The sequence below is a fragment of the Onychostoma macrolepis genome, chromosome 01 (assembly GCF_012432095.1).
Source record: "Onychostoma macrolepis isolate SWU-2019 chromosome 01, ASM1243209v1, whole genome shotgun sequence".
Lineage (NCBI taxonomy): Eukaryota > Metazoa > Chordata > Actinopteri > Cypriniformes > Cyprinidae > Onychostoma > Onychostoma macrolepis.
Window position 1 is genome coordinate 98,962 of NC_081155.1, and position 23,168 is coordinate 122,129.

The window sequence follows — 23,168 nt, forward strand, 5'->3', positions numbered from 1 at the left end:
AATATATGGAAATGTAATATCATTATATTTAGCAGTATATTACCATATATTTTAGTTTCATAAGGGTTCAGTATTTGTGTCTTGTTTTCCAGTACTAATATCTAAACATACTTCAATCAAGACATGTTTACTTGAGATGCAAAAGTAAATGTATCTTGTTTTCTGAGAGTTTGAACTAAATTAAGTGAGTTTCTGCTTGAAATGAGAGCAAATATCTGTCAGTGGCTCTGAAACATGTTTTACTGATGAACTGATTTTTATGACAGATGTTTGTTCATGTTTTAATCACAAACTCACTTGATTTTGATCAGTTTCTCAGAAAACAAGACTACTTCTCTGGCAAGTAAATGTATATTTTCCTCTAAAGGTTAGACGTTTGAACTGGAAAACAAGAGCAAATACAGCAGAAGTGCTTTACCTTCAGAAGTCACTGACCTTCATAAACCTGTCTGCAGTATCTGTATCATGAATGCAGTTGTTATTCTTTATACGTCGTCTCTTCATATCCAGACTTTCTGAGATTCTCTCATTTCATTCTTCAGTGTTCACATCTCTCAGCAGGAGCGATTATTGTGTGGCTTTATGAGCCACGAGCGTTAACCTGCTCAGTGTCTGTTTCTGTCATCAAAAACCTGCGTTTCTTTGTCTTTTATTTCAAACACAATCAGCGGTAGATATATTATGGTAATTGTAGAATTATTACCTAATTCATCTGATATGCGATTCCCTGATCAATCCTCTAATAGAAACGTGAGGAAGAGGTCAGATAAAATAAAGGTTGATTTTGATGATTTTTTAGTTCAGGGACTACAAAGAGACTGGAGTAGGGAGGTCAAGAAACAGGAGAAGGAACGTCGCAGACGGGCCCAAGAGAGAGCGAGAGGACCAGAAAATCATCTTCAAGATGAAGGCAATATTGAGACTGATGAGAAAACAGGAAACGACAAATAAAAGAATAATGAAATTAATAAGAGAGATGATTGAATTATGTGATTATTCAGATGAACTGCAAAAGTTAACAAATGATTTAGAGACAGTGAAACTCTAAAACTCCTGTTATAAAAATATGAGTGTTGAAAGCTATGTATAAATATATCTTATGTCGAAACCATAGATGATTATAATCTTGTAGGTTTAACGGTTATATAAGTTGCTGTGCTTATTTTGTAACATGACGGTTAAAAGCAAGAGGATGCACTTTGCATTTCCATGCAAGGTGGAACCTTTAGCTAAACCGTGGCATAAGATGCTCTTAACACCTGCTAGAGGTGTTATATTGTGGTTTAGGTATATAGTTCTATATGTTGCTTATGTTTGAAAAAGGTGTCATAATTTTTCCTATAGTTTAAAATAGAACTAGACACGCTTGCTATCTAGAGATGTTGTAATATTTCCTTCTGAACTTTTGACATTACTTTTGTACAGACTCTGACATAAAGGTCATGTTTCCTGCCTGGGATGGAGGAGGCAGTTACAAGCGGTGCAAGAACTATATAAATGCTTGTTAGACTATATGTCAGGGCCGACACTTCGTGGTGAAGACTATTCGTTGTTATTTTATTGTTATTTGCTTATGAGTTATTTGTTTTTAATAAAACGAAACCAATGCTTTGGTGATTCGTTAACCTTTTAAACAAGTCTCTGAGTGATTAATTAATAATAAAAACTCGTTATCTGAACCTGAATATATTCTAAACGAGCTCCAAGAGGTACGAATTTGACTGAGCCAGGACGGTCACCGGCGGGAAGCATCCGAATCATTAAAAGCATCCATCCAGATAAGAGGTAAATATGCATTTGCTATTTATGAGGTACTTATGGATGATGAAGATGTGAATAATGGATTTTTGGGTCTTTTAACCGGTATAGAAACACAACATAATATATGGTGTAAGCCTCACGTAAAGATGCATCGAGAGTATTTTCATTAAGACTGATATGGCCAAAACAAAAATATACGGTATATCTCATACGGTTTATTTATCTCAATATTAATTTACCATTAATGAGGAACGAAATACCTTCTTAATGTTTGTTTGAACTTGAGAATGAATCCAAACAGAACTTATTTCTTCACATTTGAGCTACACAGAGGAAGATACCTTTTAATTTAGGGCCCCATGAAATCATAAATTTCAATTTTTTTCTGCATTCTGTGTTTTGTGATTCAGTACAAGTTTGTCATAAACTTCAATCTAATGAAATGAATAATAAAAAAAAACTTTAAAAATGTAATCGGTCTCTTAAAGTGAAAATAACAATTAATTTACAACAAAGCAACAAAGCATTTTAATTTCTTTGTCAGAGAAGATGCTGCAGAGCTGAACTGTATGAATGAATGAAAGATTATGTTGGTTGTGATTGTCACGAGTCACAGCAGATCCTGCAGCTCCAGACACTCGCTCACAATCCTCCGCTCCTGTCAGCTCTCATCAGGACACACATATAAACCACCACCACGCTCTCCATCAGCGTCTGCTCTTCTTCATCATCATCTTCTGTGTTCATCAGTTCAGTCTCTATTACTCATCGGCTCCTGTTTGCTGCTCCATTGATTACCTGTTTAATAAATATAAATGTAATATTGTGGACGTTCCTGTGTTGTCTCCTGTTCTGCTGACAGAGGACCAGACTGACCAAGCAATGACCCACTGAAACGCCAGCTGCTCTCCTTCACTCTCTGCCTCCATCCGTCTCCTGACCCGTCCAGACACAGACTCTGTTGAGGCGGAGCAATGCAGTGCTTTTCTACTCCAGTGTTCCCTATTCTACAAATCACCTACAATCTCACTCCTATCAGATCGATCAACTCTTCTGGCTCCAAGACAGATCCTCAGTGAGCGAATACACTCTTCAATGAAACTGCACTCATAACTGCATTCCAACAAGGGCTAAATCCTGACATTCGTCTCCAAATGACCATATGATGATACTGTGGGGCTGGAGAATTTCATCCAACGGGCCAAAAGGACAATTGGTGTAAGTTTGGAAGAACTCTCTGCACCTTTGATAGTAAGACCGGTTAATGACACTGCAGAGGTTCAAAAATAGTGTGTAATGACAATAAAGTTGAATCTAATCTAATCTAATGCTTACTATTTCAGCAAACTACACTAAGTATTAACTGAGTATTAATGACATTGATATTGATTACAGCACATACGTGTAACTATATGTGACGGTTTTGTACATATATTTTTATTAGTATTATTCATTGTTATTAAAGTTCCTTGACCTTCATACAGAGCTTTATTCAGTCCAGACGAACCTGAAAATAATGATTCAGTGCTGCAGACAGAGACTGAAGAGACAACAGTGTCATTGTTCAGTTCAGTTCAGTTCATCTCTGCTGGAATGAGTTGAATTCATCATTAAAACAGCTCTGTTTCAGCAGCTCTCGTCCAATAGCGTCAAACCGCCTCCAGGTGTGTCGCGCACGCGTCACGTGATCTCGGGAACGCGCTCTGCAGGTAGAACAGGTGACGCGTCTTTCTGCTTCAAAAACAACAGCGATGAGAAGACGCCATTAAACATCACACTTCTCGGTCAGTTCAGTTATTTTATTCTGATATCGTGTCATATTATCGCTTGTGTGTCATTATATTGCTGTAACTCTCCGAGAAAGAAAGCAGATTCATCAGTTGTTCTCCTCGATATCTGTCTTATTTTCCACAAAAAACTTAAACCCAGTGAGGAAAACAGTATTACTAATCAGTTCTGAGCCCAGACAGACTGATCAATAAGTGTTTAACTGAACTGCTGCTGAATTTCATCATTAAATGAGCATTAATGATCCTGTCGTCAGATTATGTAACGAAAAGGAAAGCAAAGCGCTGTTTGAGCCACAGCAGATTGATATTTCTGATATTTCCACAGATCATTGTTTTGTTTTATTATTATTATTATTGTTTATGTATTATTATTATTATTATTATTATTTTCATCTGTTTACTCCAAACCGCGCCAGCGGTACTTTCGGTTTAAGCTTGTGAGAGAAATATAGGTTTATAGGCTAGAGATTTAATGATGGTGATAATAATTAATAAAGTACTATATTTGAAACTGAATATAATGTGTATTGGGGAGAATATTTGCTCGTTATTATATTGTCTAATTTCACCAGAAGATTTAAATAAGTACATTGGTTTACTGGATATACACGTCTTAATATTTAGAGTAAATGCAGTTATTCAAGTTTTTTTTTTAAATAATATTTTAAACAACCATTATGTGACTGAAATGTCATAAAAGACTTTAAAGGCAAAATGGGCTTTTAATAAAACTTCACTGTCAGTGCAGAAGAAAGGTGAAAATAGTCTTGAAATCAGTGCAACACGAGAAGAGAAAACAGAGAAAGTGCTGCTGATGTTCACTTTTCCCAGAGAGATAGAGAAACTTCAGCACCCATAATGCACTGGGCCGCTTGTCGTCGAGGCTCCTCTGTTAATCTGACTGTTAGTTAGCGGGATAGAAAAAGTACGATCTTGTAGTTTGAACAAGTTTTGAGTTTTGAATTCAGCTGAAACGTTCTCCTTTCTCTCAGAGGAACAGACGTCATGATTGCGGACACAAAACCAGAGATGGAAACTTGAGTCTGGGACTTGGACTCGAGTCGCACTTAAGTCGCATAAATAAAGATTTGGGATTTGACTTGGACTCGTGAACAGCTGACTTGAGACTTGACTTGGACTTGGACCTCAGAGACTTGTGAACATGTCTGCACAAAACACACACTGATCGCCTGAAACACTCAGACTGTGCTTGAAGTGCAGAGGTGATTATTTATTATCATCTTTCTCATCACTATTCTCTGAATTCTCAATTATCTGTGTGTTTTTAAAGCGTAATGGATATACTGTTAAATAATAAATAACTGAAGAACTAGTGGATATGTTGTCATGTATAGTTTGTTTTGTGTTTGTATATACAGGCCTCACATCAGTCTGTCATTATGGAGATCAGAGAGAGATCTTCATCTCCAGAACCCATCAGAGAGACTCTGAAGAGAGACAGATCCATGAATCCTCCTGAATCCAGTGATGATCCAGTGACCTCTGACCCCAGGTGAGATATGATCCAGTGACCTCTGACCCCAGGTGAGATACAGACTGAAGATGTTTATGGCACTGCAGCACATTATTGTGGGAACAATACAGTGGAAAAAAGGGAGGAAAAAGTCCACAAAATAAGGAAAAATGTCTTGTGCCTTTGGAAATCAGAATGCAAAAAACATGATTTTCATTTTTACAGAATACCATCATCGAAGACACACTTTGAAGCTAAACACAGACATTTATGGTTGCAAGCACTGCACTGATGAATAAAGCATGAATTTAATCAATCTACATAATATTCATATATGCAGTTCATAGAGGAAATAGTATATTAGCCCTACAGTTACAGCATAAAATAATATTTAAATAATATTTAAACCTAAAACATTTGCCAAGATTAGACAGCAGTAGTTGTCAGTGTGAGGGATGAGGCGAGGACCCAATTGCAGGAAAGAAGAGCTTTTTATTAATAGTAAAAATAAACAGAAATCAAACTGAAACTACTCCGTGGGGGAAAATAGACCAGCAGCTAGACTGGCTGGATTTGGCTTGTGCTACGACCAGCTCGTTTAAAACCCGCAACATAAAAAGGAGCAAACAAAGGATATCAATGCCAATTGTTTTGTTTAATTGAACTAAAACAACAGCAATCCATAATAACTATAAAGCATAAGTCTAGGGATAATAAAGAAAAATAAAGAAATAACAAAACTTTAGCTACAAGATATAAGAAATGCCAAAAGAAACAAATAAGCAAAGCGACACTGGGAGAAAACATTCCCCACAGAGCGCCTGCCTCAGTTAATAGACATCACACTTAAATATGCTACTAATCAAACAATTAACATGAGGAAGACCAATCAGAGCCTGCCACACTCTGCCCAATAGGATCTGGAGAAGACTCAGGGTCGTCACACCTCCCACACCAAAAGGAGGTTCCCTAAAGAACCGACAAAAGAAAACAAGAAACGTATAGATTTAAATGGTTATTCTGCTTGTGTATAATACCATTATAATTTACAATAATATTAATACTCATCTCCATAAATTCAACTCCATTCTACTCTTAGATTCCTGGGCCCTAGGACAGAGAGAGAAAAGAGGAGAAAAAAACCCCCCCAAAACAACAAAATTAACGAAAAGAGAAGATATACTCGACACTACTGGGATAGCTTACAGCCGCGAGAGAGCATCAGCAATTAGGTTGTCCTTGCCTCGAATGAGTTTAATCTGTAGGTGGAAGGGCTTTTTTGTAATCAATCTCAGCGGAGAAGCTGCAGGATAACGTGTAGACTGACACATTACAGTAAGCATGCCCAGCCTTAGATTGTGGTAATGGACCAACACAATCGATGATCAAATGGAGTGGTAACTACAGCAATAGGCTGTAGAGGAGCCAATGGAACCTTTTGGTTTGGTTTGCCAGTCATTTGACAAATTTTATTGGCCTAGAATCAAGAGGGATGTGGTTAACTATATACGATCTTGCCACATCTAAGAATTCTATCATACGTCTTCCGTACCCCCATATGACCAGCAAGGCCCTGATGTGATAACTGTAGGACGGCTTTACGAAAAGTAAGAGGAACTACAATTTGGATCCTAGGATCAAGCAAAGAGTCAGAATTCATTGGCTGTTGTCCACAAAGCAATCCATCTTGAAGAAAGTAGAAGGTTTGAAGAAACCAACAGGTTTAACAGATTTTTCTTTCTTTTTGAGAACAACACAGTCTGAAATTCGGTGTCCTGGCTTCCTACAATAAAAGCAAACCACATCACCTTTTGTGCGTGTGACTGTACTATTATCAGCAGAAGGTTTTGACACAGCGTTCTGGTGTACAACCATCCTTTTATTTCTCTCAGAGACACTCAACTTAGACTTGCTCAAATAGCTAGCAGACACATGAGTAAGAACAAATTAATCTGCCATAAGAGCAGCATCGGACAGTTTACTCACTTTATGTTCATTAATATACATCACAACAGCACTTGGAACACAACTTTTAAACTCTTCCAAAAGAATGAGCTCTCTTAGTTGTTTCTTAGTTGTAACTTTTACAGAGGAACACCAGTGATCAAACTGATTTTCTTTCACTCTAGCAAACTCAAGAAGTGTGCACTTCTCAGACTTAAAATAAGTTCTACATTTCTGGCGATATGCCTCAGGTGCCAATTCATAAGCGTGCAAAATAGCAGACTTTACAGTTTCATAATCACCACTCTGTTCAGTAGTCAGCGCTGAATACACCTCCTGTGCACTACCTACTAAAACACATTGCAATAATAAGGTACAAAATTCTTTTGGCCATTTCAAGGACTCTGCAACGCGTTCAAAACATTGTAAATACTTCTCTACTTCCTTCTCCAAAAACGGCGGCACAAGTCTAATGTTTTTGTGAACATCAAACACAGGTGCAACATGCACAGACTCATTTGGGTAAAGTGGGTTTCATATTCACACATTCGGACTATTGCATTCAATTGCTTTGTTAACCGCACTACATTGGACATTCAGCGGACATTCGCAAGTAAGTATGACATTAAAACAATACTTGCCCATTTTGATCGATTGTGAAAAAAATGTAGTAGGTTGACAATGATGTCGCTGATTAGAATTTGCAAAAAATAACTTTATTGTACATATAATTAGAAAGTTATTGAACGCGGAAATGTGTGAATGTGCGAATATAAAACCAACTTTACCCAAGTCACAGACTCCTCAAGCGACACAGGAATGGGAGTTTCAGCTGTTTTTGCACTCAGCTCCAACTCAAGTTTCCGTAGCTGAAACTCTCTTTCCTCCTTTTCTCTTTCAAATTGTAACTCAATTTTACGTAACTCTAACTGCTGTTGTAATTTCTTCATTTCAAAGTCATTCGCAAAGTCAAAACTCTCTCTTTTAAAGCACAAGCATCACGTTCAGCACAAAGTTTCTCTGCATCAACATACCACCGCTTCTCTTGTAAAGACATCGCTAAACTTTGTATTTTGATCAACATCACAAAGAGGAGAGGATACAGACTCCTCGGGGTTAATAACGTGAGCTCTTACCTCTAAAACGCCTCGCTCGGAGAGTGCGCTCTTCACAACTTTCATCAGTGTTTCCTTGAGTTTCTTATCACTGCTCGTTACCGCCACATCAAATTGTTCGGCAATCTGCAAAAGCTCTTCCTTTGTGCATCTCTCCTATAGTATTTCCGAAGGAAATGCAAAGAAATCCTCGACTAACGACATGACTATTTAAAGAGACAACAGAGCAAACAAACACAACGCAAACACACGTGTAACTAGAGCCTTAAAACTACAAATCCCATCAGCCACTTCGCCGGAGATCGTCACAGCAAGCACGCTCCAACTAGAAAACCTCACCATTACAAGAAAATAAAGACTTACCACAAGTCATTTTTCAAATTTCTTACTCGGTAGAGATCACAAACACAGATACAGAGAAACAACAAAAAGTGTTACCTTAAATGAAAAATGAGAGACTTCAGTTCCTGACTATAAATAAAACTAACCAAGCCTACCTGCTCTTCAAAGGTGTATCGGACTCGGGGCGGCGTTTAAACGCTGAACTTGAGGACATTTGGCATTTCAAACCAAAAGCCCGAAGCGTACCCCCGACAGAGACTTGAGACCTCCGCCCAGAATAACCTTCAAAAATAAGAAAGGCAAAATCCCAAACTAAAATAACAAATAGTGCCTCGATGGAAGGATTAAAACCCAGCTGAGGACACTAACTACCCGAAGTCTCCTCATTTATACAGGTGAACACACCAAAAACACTATTTATTATACATGTAGAAATCTCGGACGAGCGCCCAATTTTGTTACGACCAGCTCGTTAAAAAGCCGCAACCTAAAAAGGAGCAAACAACAAAGGATAATCAATGTCAATTGTTTTCTTTAATTGAACTAAAACAATAGTAATCCGTAATAACTATAAAGCATAAGTCTAGGCATAATAAAGAAAACTAAAGAAATCAATAACAACAAAACTTTAACTACAAGATATAAAAAATGCCAAAAGAAACAAAGAGACACTCCGGAGAAAACATCCCCCACAGAGTGCCTGCCTCAGTTAATAGACATCACACTTAAATATGCTACTAATCAAACAATTAACATGAGGAAGACCAATCAGAGCCTGCCACACTCTGCCCAATAGGATCTGGAGAAGACTCAGGGTCGTCACACTTGGCAGGATAAGCAGAACACAAGAGGGAATATTCAACAGTGAACTGGCACAGGACTGCAAACAGGAGGAGGATAAATAGGGAGCAAACAAGGCAGGTAACAAGGGAAACACAAGTGGGACAAATGAACCAATAATCAGGTAATAAGGTGGGCGGGCTTAGACAAGAACACATGGAAACAAAACAAAAGCCATGTGCTCACACAAAACAAAAACACAAGCACATGGCCAGCAAAACAGATCACGAGCCATGTGCTTGAACAAAACAAGACACGAACACGCAGCTATTGAGAACACTCATAAGCCACGTGTTCACACAAAACATGACAACATGAAAGCACACAGCCAATGAAAAACACAAGCTATGTTCTACACAGCACAAGACAGACAAAAACACATGCGGCCAAACATGAACCTCGTGCTACACAGAACACAGGAGCGCACGGCCGAGCGAAGTCAAGACCGCACGCTCACAGAGCAAGACTGAACATGGAGCGCGAGTTTACGAACCCCGAGACCAAACCAAAACTCTACAAGACATAAGTGCCGGGATCTGAACACCACGCTTCAACATGAACCAAGAAAACACAGCACACAGACGAGAGCGTGCACGACTAGATGCAACACATTCACAAGAGAACAAGACATGACAGGAGTGTCAGAGCTCTGTCACAAAACCATGAATAAACTAGACTGAAGTGACCGAACCCTGACAGTAGTAGCAGTGTTTTCTCATGAAGAACAGTTATTCGCACACTAACACACACACATGTGCAGTTCACTGTTAGTATACAGCTGTTTGGCTGGTTTATAATAGTGTTGCAGAGCTGCGGTTTGTGTCTTTGTCACTAGTTCTTCAGTCTGTAATACACAGAAATCATTCGACAAATATCAGTATTCAATGTCCTAGATGTGATCACAACATACTAAATGATATGCTTATAGAGAGATCTGAGTGCCTTGAGTTTTTCTTTCATATAAACACTGGATTTTTCCACAAGATAAATGTAATTTTGTTCATTTATTTGGATGCTTGACCCCTGTGTGACACTGAGAGCGGGTCAGGAAACCTCACAGCATCACTAAGAGTTTGTTTATTAGTGTAAGACAAGCTGTCTTCTGCTGGAAAACCATTCACACATTTGGAGAAGGTGTCTGGATCAGATGATTCATGCTGTAAATGTGTTTTGTTGATCACATCTGACTGCTTTCTGTCATCATGAAATACATCATCACTGTTTACAGCAAAATAATCTCTTATATCTGTGTGTTTCTCAGTATCTGCAGACAGAGATCTTCATCTCCTGATCACAGCTGTGTGTCTCTGAAGACTGATGAATCATTGACTCATCCTCCTAAATTCAGTGATGAACGTGTGACCTCTGACCCCAGGTGAGTGTAAGCATGTACTCAGTTATTTAGGCAAGGCAAGGCAAGTTTATTTATATAGCACATTTCATACACAATGGTAATTCAAAGTGCTTTACATAAAAGGAAGTGAAATAGTCATTAAGAAATAAAAAATAATAAAAATCACAACAATAAAAACAAAGTAATTTAAAAATTGATTTTAAAAGAATTTAAAACATTTAAGAATAGAAAGTGATTATACATAGTGCAATCAGTTCGGACGTAGCACAGTGCTCATTCAACAAATGCACAGCTAAACAGATGAGTTTTGAGTCTGGATTTAAAAGTGGCTAATGTTTTAGCACATCTGATCTCTTCTGGAAGCTGGTTCCAACTGCGGAACCAGCTTCAGTAGCTAGTAGCTAAAAGCAGACTCCCCTTGTTTTGTGTGAACCCTTGGTATTTCTAACTGACTCAATCCTAATGATCTGAGTGGTCTGTTAGGTTTATATTCAGTGAGCATATCTCCAATGTATTTAGGTCCTAGGCCATTTAGAGATTTATAAACGAGTAAAAGTACTTTAAAATCAATCCTAAATGTAACCGGAAGCCAGTGTAAGGACCTGATGACTGGTGTAATATGCTCAAATTTTCTGGTTCTAGTCAGAATCCTGGCAGCAGTGTTCTGGATGAGCTGCAGCTGTCTAATGGTCTTCTTTGCAAGGAGACCATTACAATAATCCACCCTGCTGGTGATAAAGGCATGAACCAGTTTCTCCAAGTCTTGACTGGAAACAAAACATCTAATTCTTGTTTTTGAGATGATAGTATGCTGATTTAGTTACTGCTTTGACATGACTACTAAAACTAAGGTCTGTCTCCAGAAACACCCCAAGATTTTTGACTTGGTTTTTAGTTGATTGACCCCTAGAGTCAAGGTATGCATTCACCTTGAGAACTTCATCTTTGTTTCCAAATGCAATGACTTCAGTTTTCTCCTTATTTAACTGAAGAAAGTTCTGGGACATCCAACAGTTTATTTCATCAATGCATTGGCAGAGGGTGTCAATGGGGCTATAGTCATTTGGAGATAAGGCTAGGTAAATCTGGGTATCATCAGCATAGCTGTGATAGGCAATTTGGTTCTTTCTCATTATTTGACTTAGTGGGAGCATATACAGGCTAAACAAGAGCGGTGCAAGAATTGAGCCTTGTGGGACTCCGCATGTCATGGACGCCCACTTAGACTTATGCTCTCCTATACTCACATAATAACCTCTCCCTTCTAAGTATGACCTGAACCATCTGAGTACCATCCCAGAAAGCCCAACTCAGTTTTCCAGTCTCTCTAGAAGTATGTTATGATCAACAGTGTCAAACGCAGCACTAAGATCTAGTAGTACCAGCACTGATATTTTGCCTGAATCAGAATTGAAGCGAATATCATTTATTATCTTAATGAGTGTTGTCTCTGTGCTATGATGTGCTCGGAAACCAGATTGAAAATTGTCCAGGTATCCATTTAAGTTTAAGTAGTTGTTCAGCTGATTAAAACTACCTTTTCAATAATCTTACCTATGAACGGAAGATTTGATATTGGTCTATAGTTGTTCAACATTGTGTTATCAAGATTGCGCTTTTTCAGAAGGGGCTTAACAACTGCAGTTTTCAGGGAGTTTGGAAAAGTCCCAGAAAGAAGTGAAGCGTTCACCACTTCTAGGAGATCTGCTTCTAAACAGTTAAGCACACTTTTGAAAAAGATGTGGGAAGTGTGTCAAGATAGCAGGTTGATGATTTAAGGTGCTGTACTATTTCTTCCAAAATTTTGCAATCAATTGCTTCAAAAACAGACATAGTCACATAGTGACCTCTGCATAACTAGATATGCCAATCTCCTTTCTGATATTATTGATCTTCTCAGAAAAGAAGGAAGCAAACTCATTGTAATAATAATAAACAGTAATAATTTCTTTTGCAGTTTTGATTTCTGCATTATCTATGTGAATATTAAAATCCCCTGCAATAGTAAAACAGTCAAACTCTGAGGAAATCATTGATAACAGTTCTGTGAACTCTTCAACAAAGGCTGGAGAGTATTTTGGAGGCCTGTAAATAATCATAAACAGAATGCGTGGAGCACCTTTCAGCACAATACCTAGATATTCAAAGGACAAATACTGACCAAATGACACTTGCTTGCATTGATAAACATCTTTCAATAGAGCAGCTACACCTCCACCTCTCCTAACAGTCCTGCAGACACTTGTAAAGTTAAAGTTAGGAGGGCTGTTTCATTGAGGACTGTTGCACTGCAGCTGTCTTCAAGCCATGTTTCATTTAGAAACATAAAATCCAGGTTGTTTGTGGTTATAAAATCATTGATCAGAAATGATTTATTTTTTAGTGAGCGAATGTTTAAAAATGCTAACTTGATGGAATTACATTTTGTCTCTACAGCAATCTTAGATTGACGCATTACAGGCCGCAGATTAGATGGATCAGCCGACGGCTTGAGAAGGCCTTAGACTTTCTATCACGTGATAAAACAGAAATATAGAAAGCTACAGGCACACTGGGTTCCCGCTTGTTCTGTGAACATTTGTGAGTGTTGTTGCTAGTATAGCGGGGACCCGACACATATCACTGAGAGCTGTTATCAGTTGTTTTTAGTTCACCTACAGCCGATGGAGGAGGGTTTGGGCCCTGGCGTTGTGGCAGCGGTCGGAGAGCTCTCACAGGAGGAGGGAGAGCTGGGCCTGCTGTTTTTGGTGGTTGTGGGGCCCGCCGTTTTTTAGTTGATATCTGGGGGCTTGCAGCGAACGAGTGGGAGAGTTTGGTCCCAGCATACACCAGTTCCTCCATTTTCTGTGAGAAGCTTAGAAGTGGAGATTCTGGAGAGAGGGATAGTGTGTCTGGTGAGCGGAGCTCTGGCTCTGGTGTTTCCGGTGGCTGTGATATGTTGTCCTGGCTTCCCTGGCTGTTTTCCAGATAGTTGTCCTTGGGTGCTGAGTCTTGGAGCTGTTGTAGTACGTCACAGTCTGTTTGTGATGAGCTCTGTGGGCAGGGCTCAGCCGGGATAGTCTCTGTGAGGAGAGCTTGTTTTGGCTGCGTGGTGTTATCAGTGTCCTTGTGGGATGTGTCAACCACAGGATGACTCTGAGGCTGACATGAAGTCCTGTCGTCACTCATATTCTGTCCAGGTGTGTGTGTGCCATTGAGGCCGAGTGGATTGGCACACACCACTGAAGGATGACGGAGGGAGAAATAGATATTGTCCTTTAGCACTCTCGCACCAAGTTTGTTTGGGTGGAAGCCGTCCAGTTTAAACAGTTGTCTATGGCCCCAGAAAATATTGAAGTTGTCGATGAAGTTGACTCCTTTTGTACTGCAGGTTCTTTGTAGCCATGTATTCAGCCCAAGCAGCCGTGAAAACATGTTAGTTCCTCTTGCTGGGAGTGGTCCACTGATGAACGACTGAACTTCAAGTCTTTGATGTGTTTCAAAGAGTTCACTGAAATCCTTCTTAAGCAGTTCTGACTGCTCTTTCCGAATATCGTTCTTCCCCACATGGATGATGATTCGATTTGCAGTCTTGTGCTTCATCAGAATGTTCCGAAGTTCCTTGTTCACATCAGAGACGGTTGCTTGAGGAAAGCAGCATGTAGTTGTAGTCCTGCTACTGATGTTTCTGATAATAGAGTCGCCCACTATCAGAGTCCTGGGCTCGGCTGCGCTCTGAGCTGAGTGCCGCTGTCTGCTCGACCTCGAGCGCCTGTTAGTAGCGATGTTAGCTGCTGGCTGATACGATCCATGTTTTGTCACATTTGGGGATTCCTCACCCACATTCATTAATGCTTCAAATCGGTTAGTTTAAAGGGATAGTTCACCCAAAAATTCAGTCATTATTTACTGCTGCTGTTCTAATGCTGTATGATGGTCTTTCTTTTTAAGACCACAGAAGGTGAAATATTAAGAAATGTCTTGCTCGTGCGTGTCCATATAATGAGAATAAATAGAGAGCAGCTTCAAACTTTACAATAAAGATGCATCACAGAATGATCTTGTCTGAGGTGAATGTCTCTGTCATGTTCCGGTCGTCACACAACATAACGAGTTCTTACATTCACATCTATCACTCTGACCGTCATCTGATAGCCGTTCTGGAGATATTCACCTCAGAGAAGAAAGGACTCAAACACGGTTTGGGGTTTTCTAGGCATGCTGGTTTGTGTAGTGTTTTATCTCTTCTAGATTTCTCAAAAAGGTGCTTTTTATGTGTTACAACAGATCAAGAGACAAAGACAGGATTATGGATAAACAATAAATGAATCAATTATTTTTCTCCAAACCTTGTCATTGCCTTTAAAATACCTGTAATTCTAACTATTATAACAGTTATTTAACAGTGGGAAGTCGTGGCCTAATGGTTAGAGAGTCGGACTTGTAATCCAAAGGTTGTGGGTTCGAGTCTCGGGTCGTTTGTAAAGTTTACACTCATTTACTAAACACACTCGTTATTGTGTAGTAATTTTAGAGCATAGATCACTAACAGGCGGACCGCGGACCGCGGTCCGGGTCCGGACCCAGAAGCCGTCCCATCTGGACCCGGACCTACATATCTAGCTTCTATTTCAACTGGCGCAGCTTTTGTAGTCTTTACGGTAGCGGACTCCGGTCCGAATCTGCAGGTCTGGGAAAGTAAGGAAAAAAGAACACAGAGTGTATTTTTTTTTGTTTGTTTGTTTGTTTTTTGACTATTTTCCATATTCATTGTTCTAAAATATAAAATTAATAATTAAAAATAAACCTATGCAAGCAGTGACATTTCATGACAAATGTTTAGTGATCATTTGAACAAATTTGAATGAATTCAAGGTGCATATTTTCAGTGTGCAGAACTCTTTAACCTCTTAACTGTCACCGTCCACTCTGTAAAATAGTGAAGTAAATGTAGGCGTCTCACAATTAAATCCTAATCTAATCATGACAAACTATATATCGTTGGAAAGGTCTAAGACTCCTAAATAGGTACTTTTTTTGTTAAAAAATTATGTAGGAAAAGTAATAGATTAATATATGACAAGAGTGAACCTGAAAAATAACAGGAGTTCTGACCTTTGTCACAGAAAGTCTTCTTGGTTGCCTTTTTCTCTATCACGCTTTAGAAATCATAAGAAATTATATATCAGTTGAAAACTTAAAATCTCAAAATCCATCCTTTGAAACCCATTTTAAAATCAGACATTGCATTACCATGGAAATGGTGCAACAAAATCATGTTACAAAATGTTTTCATTCATGAATTATAAAAATTGTAGTTTGGATAGTGCACTATAATGTCTATGTTCAAAACTGTGAGTGACAGTTAAGGGGTTAAGCAAGTGTTGTTGTTTTTTTTAAAACTTTTTTTCACACAAACTAGCAAAAGATAAAGAAGCAAACGCATAGGCCTAGGAGCAAATCTAAGCTGATTATAGCCTACCCTTGACAGAGAGCTGGTCTGGTTTTTGACATGCAAACATGGCTAATTCCATTCATTCGTGTATCATATCATACAAGGTTTCAGTTATTGACATTTAAATATTCATTCTGTTATCCTTTTTTAAGCCATTAACTGTACCTTTCTGAATAAGGGTATTCAGCTTTTGGCACACCCCTAATTTGTGTGTGTGTGTATGTGTGTATATATATATATATATATATATATCTCGCCGCTGTTGGGCGGAAACCTCCTATGTCCAAATTTGGTCAATTTCATATTTTTTCACAAATCGATGCTATTGGTCAGTTCCCACATGGGTCTGTTATTTTTTTTTAACAAATTATTAACCAATCTAAAGTGTTGAAAATAGCTTGAGAGCAAGTGTCTTAACTCCATTGGACACTTCAACTGTCTGAGAAGTCTCATAACTCCACCTCTTCTTCACTCCGCGGGAGCCTTGGGAGAAAAAAGGGCTGTTTACTGGCACCAAGTTAGCCTATCTTTGGATAACTCTGTCTGTTTTTAGACAATAACGAGTGAAAATAGTTAGGTTTTGTTAAAAATCGATAGCTGTAATGCTTCAGTGCAGAAGGAAGCCTATGAGCCATGAAGGTAAATTTGCGAGCAGATTTCCGCCTATTAGACAGCCTAGTCAGCTCATCGTTTTTTGTATCGCATCACTTATAGCTCTTAAACCTTTAAAATAGAGTTTAGGAAGATGTATGTAACCACAGTCATTAGCTTTGGTTAACTATTGAAGCCTTGTCTCTTGTCAAAAGGCTCAACGCGACCGCCGACTTTGATGAACACTGCTGGCAGCAGCGACGTCTGTGTCCGTATCCTTCTTATCAATGACAGCGTAATCTCGTATCTCCCTGCTCCCAAGTCATAAATCTCCGATTAAACATGATTTTGGGGAAATGTTGTGTTAATGTTGGTACCCAGCAGTATATGATAGCAATATAAGGTATAATGCCAACTTTAACGATACAATGTTTAATAACTCCAAAAATATGCAGTTTGCAACGCATACGCACACATTAGCATACAAGTGACCATGCAGAGCATCAGGAAGAAGTTGGAGCGTGGAATTACAAAAAGTTCCCAATGCTTCGGGAAAAGCTGAATTTTTGATCAGCCATGCATTTGATGATGATCCACGCCATCTCCTCACTGGATGCGCCTTTAGAGAGAAATGCAGCTTTAGGGATTTTATAATGAAAGAGTTTTTGTTTTCGATTCGAATTATTTCGTTTTAAAGTAGTAATTAAAAGCTTTCTATAGATACTATATTTATCAAGTCAGTGAGGCAAGTAGGCTATATGCTGTGTTTCGGTTTTTCAGAACGCTCCGCTTGCTCAAAACCGAAACTTTTTATTTTTTATTTTTATGAAAGCACGTTTTGTTGATATTGTGAGTGCACGCAAATAAAAGTAGACCCTTTACGGTTCGAACAACGAGCCTTTTACTCTTACCTTTATGAGCAAAATGACAGCGTATTTTGAAATGTTTCCAATGCAAGTGATCATTCTTGCTGGCGTCCTCTAAAGCGCTTCAGCTTCCACTCTCCGCACAAACTACTGGATATGCATCAGTGCACATTTATCTAGCTCAAGCGTTTAAACTAACATTGTGGAGCTGTTTTATAATTATAGATTTAATTTTAGAGAAGTCGTGATGATTTGAGAAAGCTAAATTTATCAAACGTAGGCAATGATCAACTCGCTGTCTGCCGCTGGCCGCTTGATCGTAACTTTAAAAACAAAAATTTAAATTTTTACAAAAATTTACAAAAAATGCTCCAAACGTTTTTCTAAATTAACTTAATAAAATAACTAAACGAATTACAATCACTTTGCCATTTCATACAAAACTGAACTATTTTAATAGCTGAAACAGTAGTAGATAAGCTGTTTTGGGAGAAGGGGTAAAAAGACGGGCTCGGGTCGGACTCGGGCCGAGAATTCTGATAAGCTGTCGGACACGGGCCGGGCTAGGCCTGAGCTGCTCGGGCCAGGGCCGGGCTAGGGCCTAAATTTTAGGCCCGTGCAGGGCTCTAATGTATGTATGTGTGTGTGTGTGTGTGTGTGTGCAATTCTTTTTATCTGTTCTCTTTTTTTCTCAGTGAGTCTGAAGATGATCAGACTGGAGGCCTGGATTCTCCTCAACCAGTGAATGATGAACTACAGAGAGTCAAAGACCAGCTCAAAACCAGCATGAAGAACAAGTATGAGAGATTATTTGAGGGACTGAACCTCCAGGAGAATGAAAGCCTCCTGAACAGGATCTACACACAGCTCTACATCATAGAGGGAGAGAGTGAAGGAGTGAATGAAGAACATGAGGTTTTACAGATGGAGAAAACAGCCAGAACACAACACTCACAAGACACTCCAATCTACTGCAATGACATCTTTAAAGTCTCAGCTGAACCAGGATGTGAGGAGAAAGACCAGATCAAGACTGTTCTTACTAAAGGCATCGCTGGAATCGGAAAAACCGTCTCTGTGCAGAAGTTCATTCTGGACTGGGCCGAGGGAAAAGCCAATCAGGATGTAGATTTCATGTTTGTGCTTCCATTTCGAGAGCTGAACTTGATCCGAGATGATCAGTACAGTCTTCACAGACTTTCATCCTGAACTTCAAGATCTGGACTCAAAGATTTATGAGGAGTGTAAAGTTGTGTTCATCTTTGATGGTCTGGATGAAAGCAGAATCACGCTGATGTTTTCAGATGATCAGAACGTTTGTGATGTGACTGAGACTTCATCAGTGGGTGTGTTGATGTCAAAGCTCATGAAAGGAGAGCTGCTTCCCTCTGCTCTCATCTGGCTCACCTCCAGACCAGCAGCAGCCAATCAGATCCCCTCCAAATACATCAACCGTCTGACAGAAATTCAGGGATTCACTGAGCCTCAAAAGGAGGAATATTTCAGGAAGAGAATCAGTGACCAGCAGCAAGCCAGCAGAATCATCTCACACATCAGAAGAGCAAGAAGCCTCCACATCATGTGCCACATCCCCGTCTTCTGCTGGATCTCATCCACTGTGCTTCAGAAGCTCCTGGAAGAAGATCTGAGTGCAGAAATCCCTCAAACTCTGACTGAAATGTACATCCACTTCCTGCTGATTCAGATCAACATGAGGAACCAGAAGTATGAAGACAGAGATCCAGAGAAACTCCTGCAGTCCAACAGAGAAGTGATTGTGAAACTTGCTGAAGTGGCTTTCAAACAGCTGATGAAGGGCAATGTGATGTTCTATGAGGAGGACCTGATGGAGAGCGGCATAGACGTCACTGATGCCTCAGTGTATTCTGGGATTTGCACTGAGATCTTTAAGGAGGAATCTGTGATTCATCAGAGGAAAGTCTACAGCTTCATTCATCTGAGCGTTCAGGAGTTTCTCGCTGCTTTCTACGTGTTTTACTGCTATTTAATGAAGAACATGGAGCCACTGCATGAATTCAGATTTTACGGTTTTGATAAAGACTCTCTGTATAATATACTAACATCAGCAGTATATAAAGCTCTTGAGAGTGAGAATGGACGTCTGGATCTGTTCCTGCGGTTCCTGCTGGGCGTCTCACTGGAGTCCAATCAGAGACTCTTACAGGATCTACTGACACACACAGAGAACAGCTCAGAGAGCATCAGGAGAACCACACAGTACATTAAAGACAAGATCAAAGACCCAGAAAGATTTCGTCATCTCTCAGCTGGTGAATCCATCAATCTGTTCCTCTGTCTGCTGGAAGTGAAAGATCAGACTCTGTCCAGAGAGATTCAGGAGTTTGTGAAATCAGACAAACACTCAGAGGAACTCTCTCCTGCTCACTGCTCAACAATCTCCTACATGCTTCAGATGTCAGAGGAGCCGCTGGAGGAGCTGAACGCCATGAAATACAACACATCAGATGAGGGGAGAAGAAGACTGATACCAGCTGTGATCAACTGCAGAAAAGCTCTGTGAGTGTTTCATCATTAACTAAACTATCATATTTAATAATGAATCTGACACCTTTATAATAAATGTTCCTAAATGAGAGATTTTCTCGTAAATAACAGGCCAAAATCTTAAAGGAGTCACGACAGGTCTGTTTAATACAGTAGATAGTGGAGTAAAATGTCTGTTATCACCGCGGTAAACACAACCCAGTCACATGAGAAACTCGTTCATTAAATCAGCAGCAGTTATCTAATCCGCAGCAGTTATCTAATCCGATATGGTGTTTACATGTCCCGGCGCTTTCAATTCTGGGACAGGCTAAGTAGCCTATGACAAAAACAAACAAACAAACATTTCTAATAACTTGCACAGATATATCCACCGTATAAAATAATAAAAACAATATAGCTTGATATCAGCCAGCTGATCAACACATCATCTGTAATATATATAGAATTAGCTTTATTTATATGTAATCAATTTGATTATCTCCTCATTTAAGCTTTTATTTTGAAGTTTAGCTTTAGGAAATCAAATCATAGAGATTCGCTATTGATCTGACTAATTGATATTAATCAAAATGTATAATTTATACCTTATTAACGACTCGACCAGCGAGTATTAAACCAGTATATCTTAGCAATTCGGTTTATTTCGTGGCAACGATAATAATACAGAATTGGTTGGGTAAATTAACCCTCTGGGGTCTGAGGTCATTTTGGGGCCCTTGAGATGTTTTGACATGCCCTGATATTTGTGCTTATTTCAGCTACTTAAAACATACTATTGACCAACATGTCATTTTTTTTGTATCCAGCACAAACTGTGCTACAATAATATGTGACCAAGATGGATGTACATGTTTGCATTTTTTAGAAAAAAAATATTATAAAAAAGGATTCAAAAAGGATTCAAAAAACGTTTATTGTCATATGCACAGTGAGGAAAAGCAAGTTTCCCTGTACAATCAAATTCTTTCTTTGCAGTCTACACTGAATGCCAAGACAAGTGCAAATTTTGGAAAAATAAAAACAGACATACACCTAAATAGAATAAGAATAAATAAGAAAAATACACATAAATAAGAAAAAAGAAAAACAGTAGTGCAGTAGTCTGTAACAAATTGAGTGCAACTACATAACAATAGCAGCTTTAACATTAATAATGTGCAAATCAAGATGAAGATACTTGATATGAAATAGCAGCAGTAACATTAGCAATGTGCAAAATTTTAGCTGTAGCAGTTCAGTCCACATATTCCACAGATATGTGAGACTAGTCTGTGTTCACTGGCTACCCGTTTAACAGTCTAATGGCTGAGGGGAAGAAGGAGTTCCTTAATCTGGAAGTCCTACATTTCACACTCCTGTACCTCCGTCCTGAGGGTAGGAGTGTGAATAGTCCATGTTGTGGGTGGGTGGGGTCCTTAAGGATGGAGGCAGCTCTCCTGTGAACTCTGCGATGGTAAATGGTCTGCAGGGAGGGCAGTGGAGTCCTGATGATCTTCTCAGCAGTCTTCACCACTCTCTGCAGACGTTTGCGGTCCCTCACTGAAGTGCTGCCATACCACACGGTGATGCAGCTGGTCAAAACGCTCTCAACAACAAAGCTGTAGAAGTTGCTGAGGATCTTAGGTGACATGCCAAACTTTCTCAGCCTTCTTAGGAAGTACAGCCACTGTTGTGCTTTCTTAACCAGCTGGGTGGTGTTGAGTGTCCAGGTGAGGTCCTCGCTGATGTGGACCCCCAAGTATTTAAAGCTGCTCACCCTCTCCACTTCAAGATCTCGGATAAACAGTGGCTAGTGAGTTCTCCTCTCCTTCCTCATGTCCAGTATCATCTCCTTTGTCTTGTCCGTGTTGAGGGTGAGGTTGTTGTCCTCACACCATGTCATAAGACTGGCCACCTCCTTCCTGTAGGCTGCTTCATCTCCACCAGTGATCCGTCCTATCACTGCAGTGTCGTCAGCGAACTTCACAATGATGTTGTCCTTGTGGGAGGCGACGCAGTCATGTGTGAACAGTGTGTAGAGACTGAGAACACACCCCTGTGGGGTGCCAATGTTTGTTATGATGGTGTCTGAGGTCCTATTTCCAATCCTGACAGACTGCGGTCTACCAGTCAGGAAATCTAGCCAGTCGCAGAGTGTGGGGTGTAGTCCAAGTGCAAACAGTTTGTGGGTGAGTTTATGGGGGATGACCGTGTTGAAAGCAGAACTGTAGTCAATAAAGAGCAGCCTGATGTAGGTGTCTTTATCTTCCAGGTGAGAGAGGGAAATATGGAGAGCAGCAGCAATGGCGTCTGAGGTGGACTTGTTGGTCCGGTATGCATACTGCAGGGGGTCCAAAGTGTCTGGCACGCTGCTCTGAATTTGGGCCAGCACCACTCTCTCAAAACACTTTGCGATGATTGAAGTGAGTGCTACTGGCCTATAGTCATTCAGACAGGTTGGGGGGCTCTTCTTGGGAAGGGAGACGATGGTTGAGGTTTTGAAGCAGGTTGGGACGGTGCTTTGACTGAGGGAGAGGTTAAAGATGCACGTGAGTACGTCGACCAGCTCTGTAGCACAAGCTCTGAGGGCCCACCCAGGTATGTTTTCTGGCCCTGCTGCCTTGCGGGGGTTGATCTTCCTCAGTGCTTTGTGTACCACAGCTGATGAGACAGTAGGAGGGGGAGGGGGGGTCGGGTGGTCTGAGTGTGTGTGTGCCTCCTCTCTGTGTTGACGCTGGAGGTCTCGAAGCGGGCGTAGAATGTGTTGAGGTCATCCGGCAGGCTGTCTGAGGGGCTGATATTAGTGTTCGTGGTGGTCTTGTAGTCAGTAATGTGCTGCAGGCCTTGCCACATCCGTCCGGCATCGGCAGTAGAGTAGAAACTGTCCAGCTTCTCTTTGTACTGCCTCTTAGCTGCTGTAACGGCTCTTCTCAACCCATACTTTGCAGCTTTGTACTCAGTCTCGTTGCCTGATGTAAATGCAAGAGGTCGAGCACGTAGCATGTGGCGTACCTGGGTGTTTATCCAGGGCTTCTGATTGGGGAACTTCTTGACTTGTATGGTAGGTATGATGTTATCAACACAAGTGCTAATGTACCCAGTCACATACTCAGCATAATCCTGTACGCTGACAGAAGAGTCCTCCAAAG

The 23,168-nt window shown here is 40.0% G+C and overlaps 1 protein-coding gene across 1 annotated transcript in view; it reads left to right on the forward strand.

Annotated features, from left to right (window-relative positions):
* Positions 1–3,429: 3,429 nt before the first annotated feature.
* LOC131524325 (NACHT, LRR and PYD domains-containing protein 12-like) overlaps positions 3,430–23,168 on the forward strand; it is a 31,378-nt gene continuing 11,639 nt past the window's right edge. The window contains 6 exon segments of the mRNA XM_058751392.1: positions 3,430–3,545; positions 4,544–4,774; positions 4,931–5,064; positions 10,528–10,641; positions 18,207–18,704; positions 18,706–20,049. Coding sequence (XP_058607375.1) covers positions 4,952–5,064; positions 10,528–10,641; positions 18,207–18,704; positions 18,706–20,049 — 2,069 coding nt within the window. The 5' untranslated portion in view covers positions 3,430–3,545; positions 4,544–4,774; positions 4,931–4,951.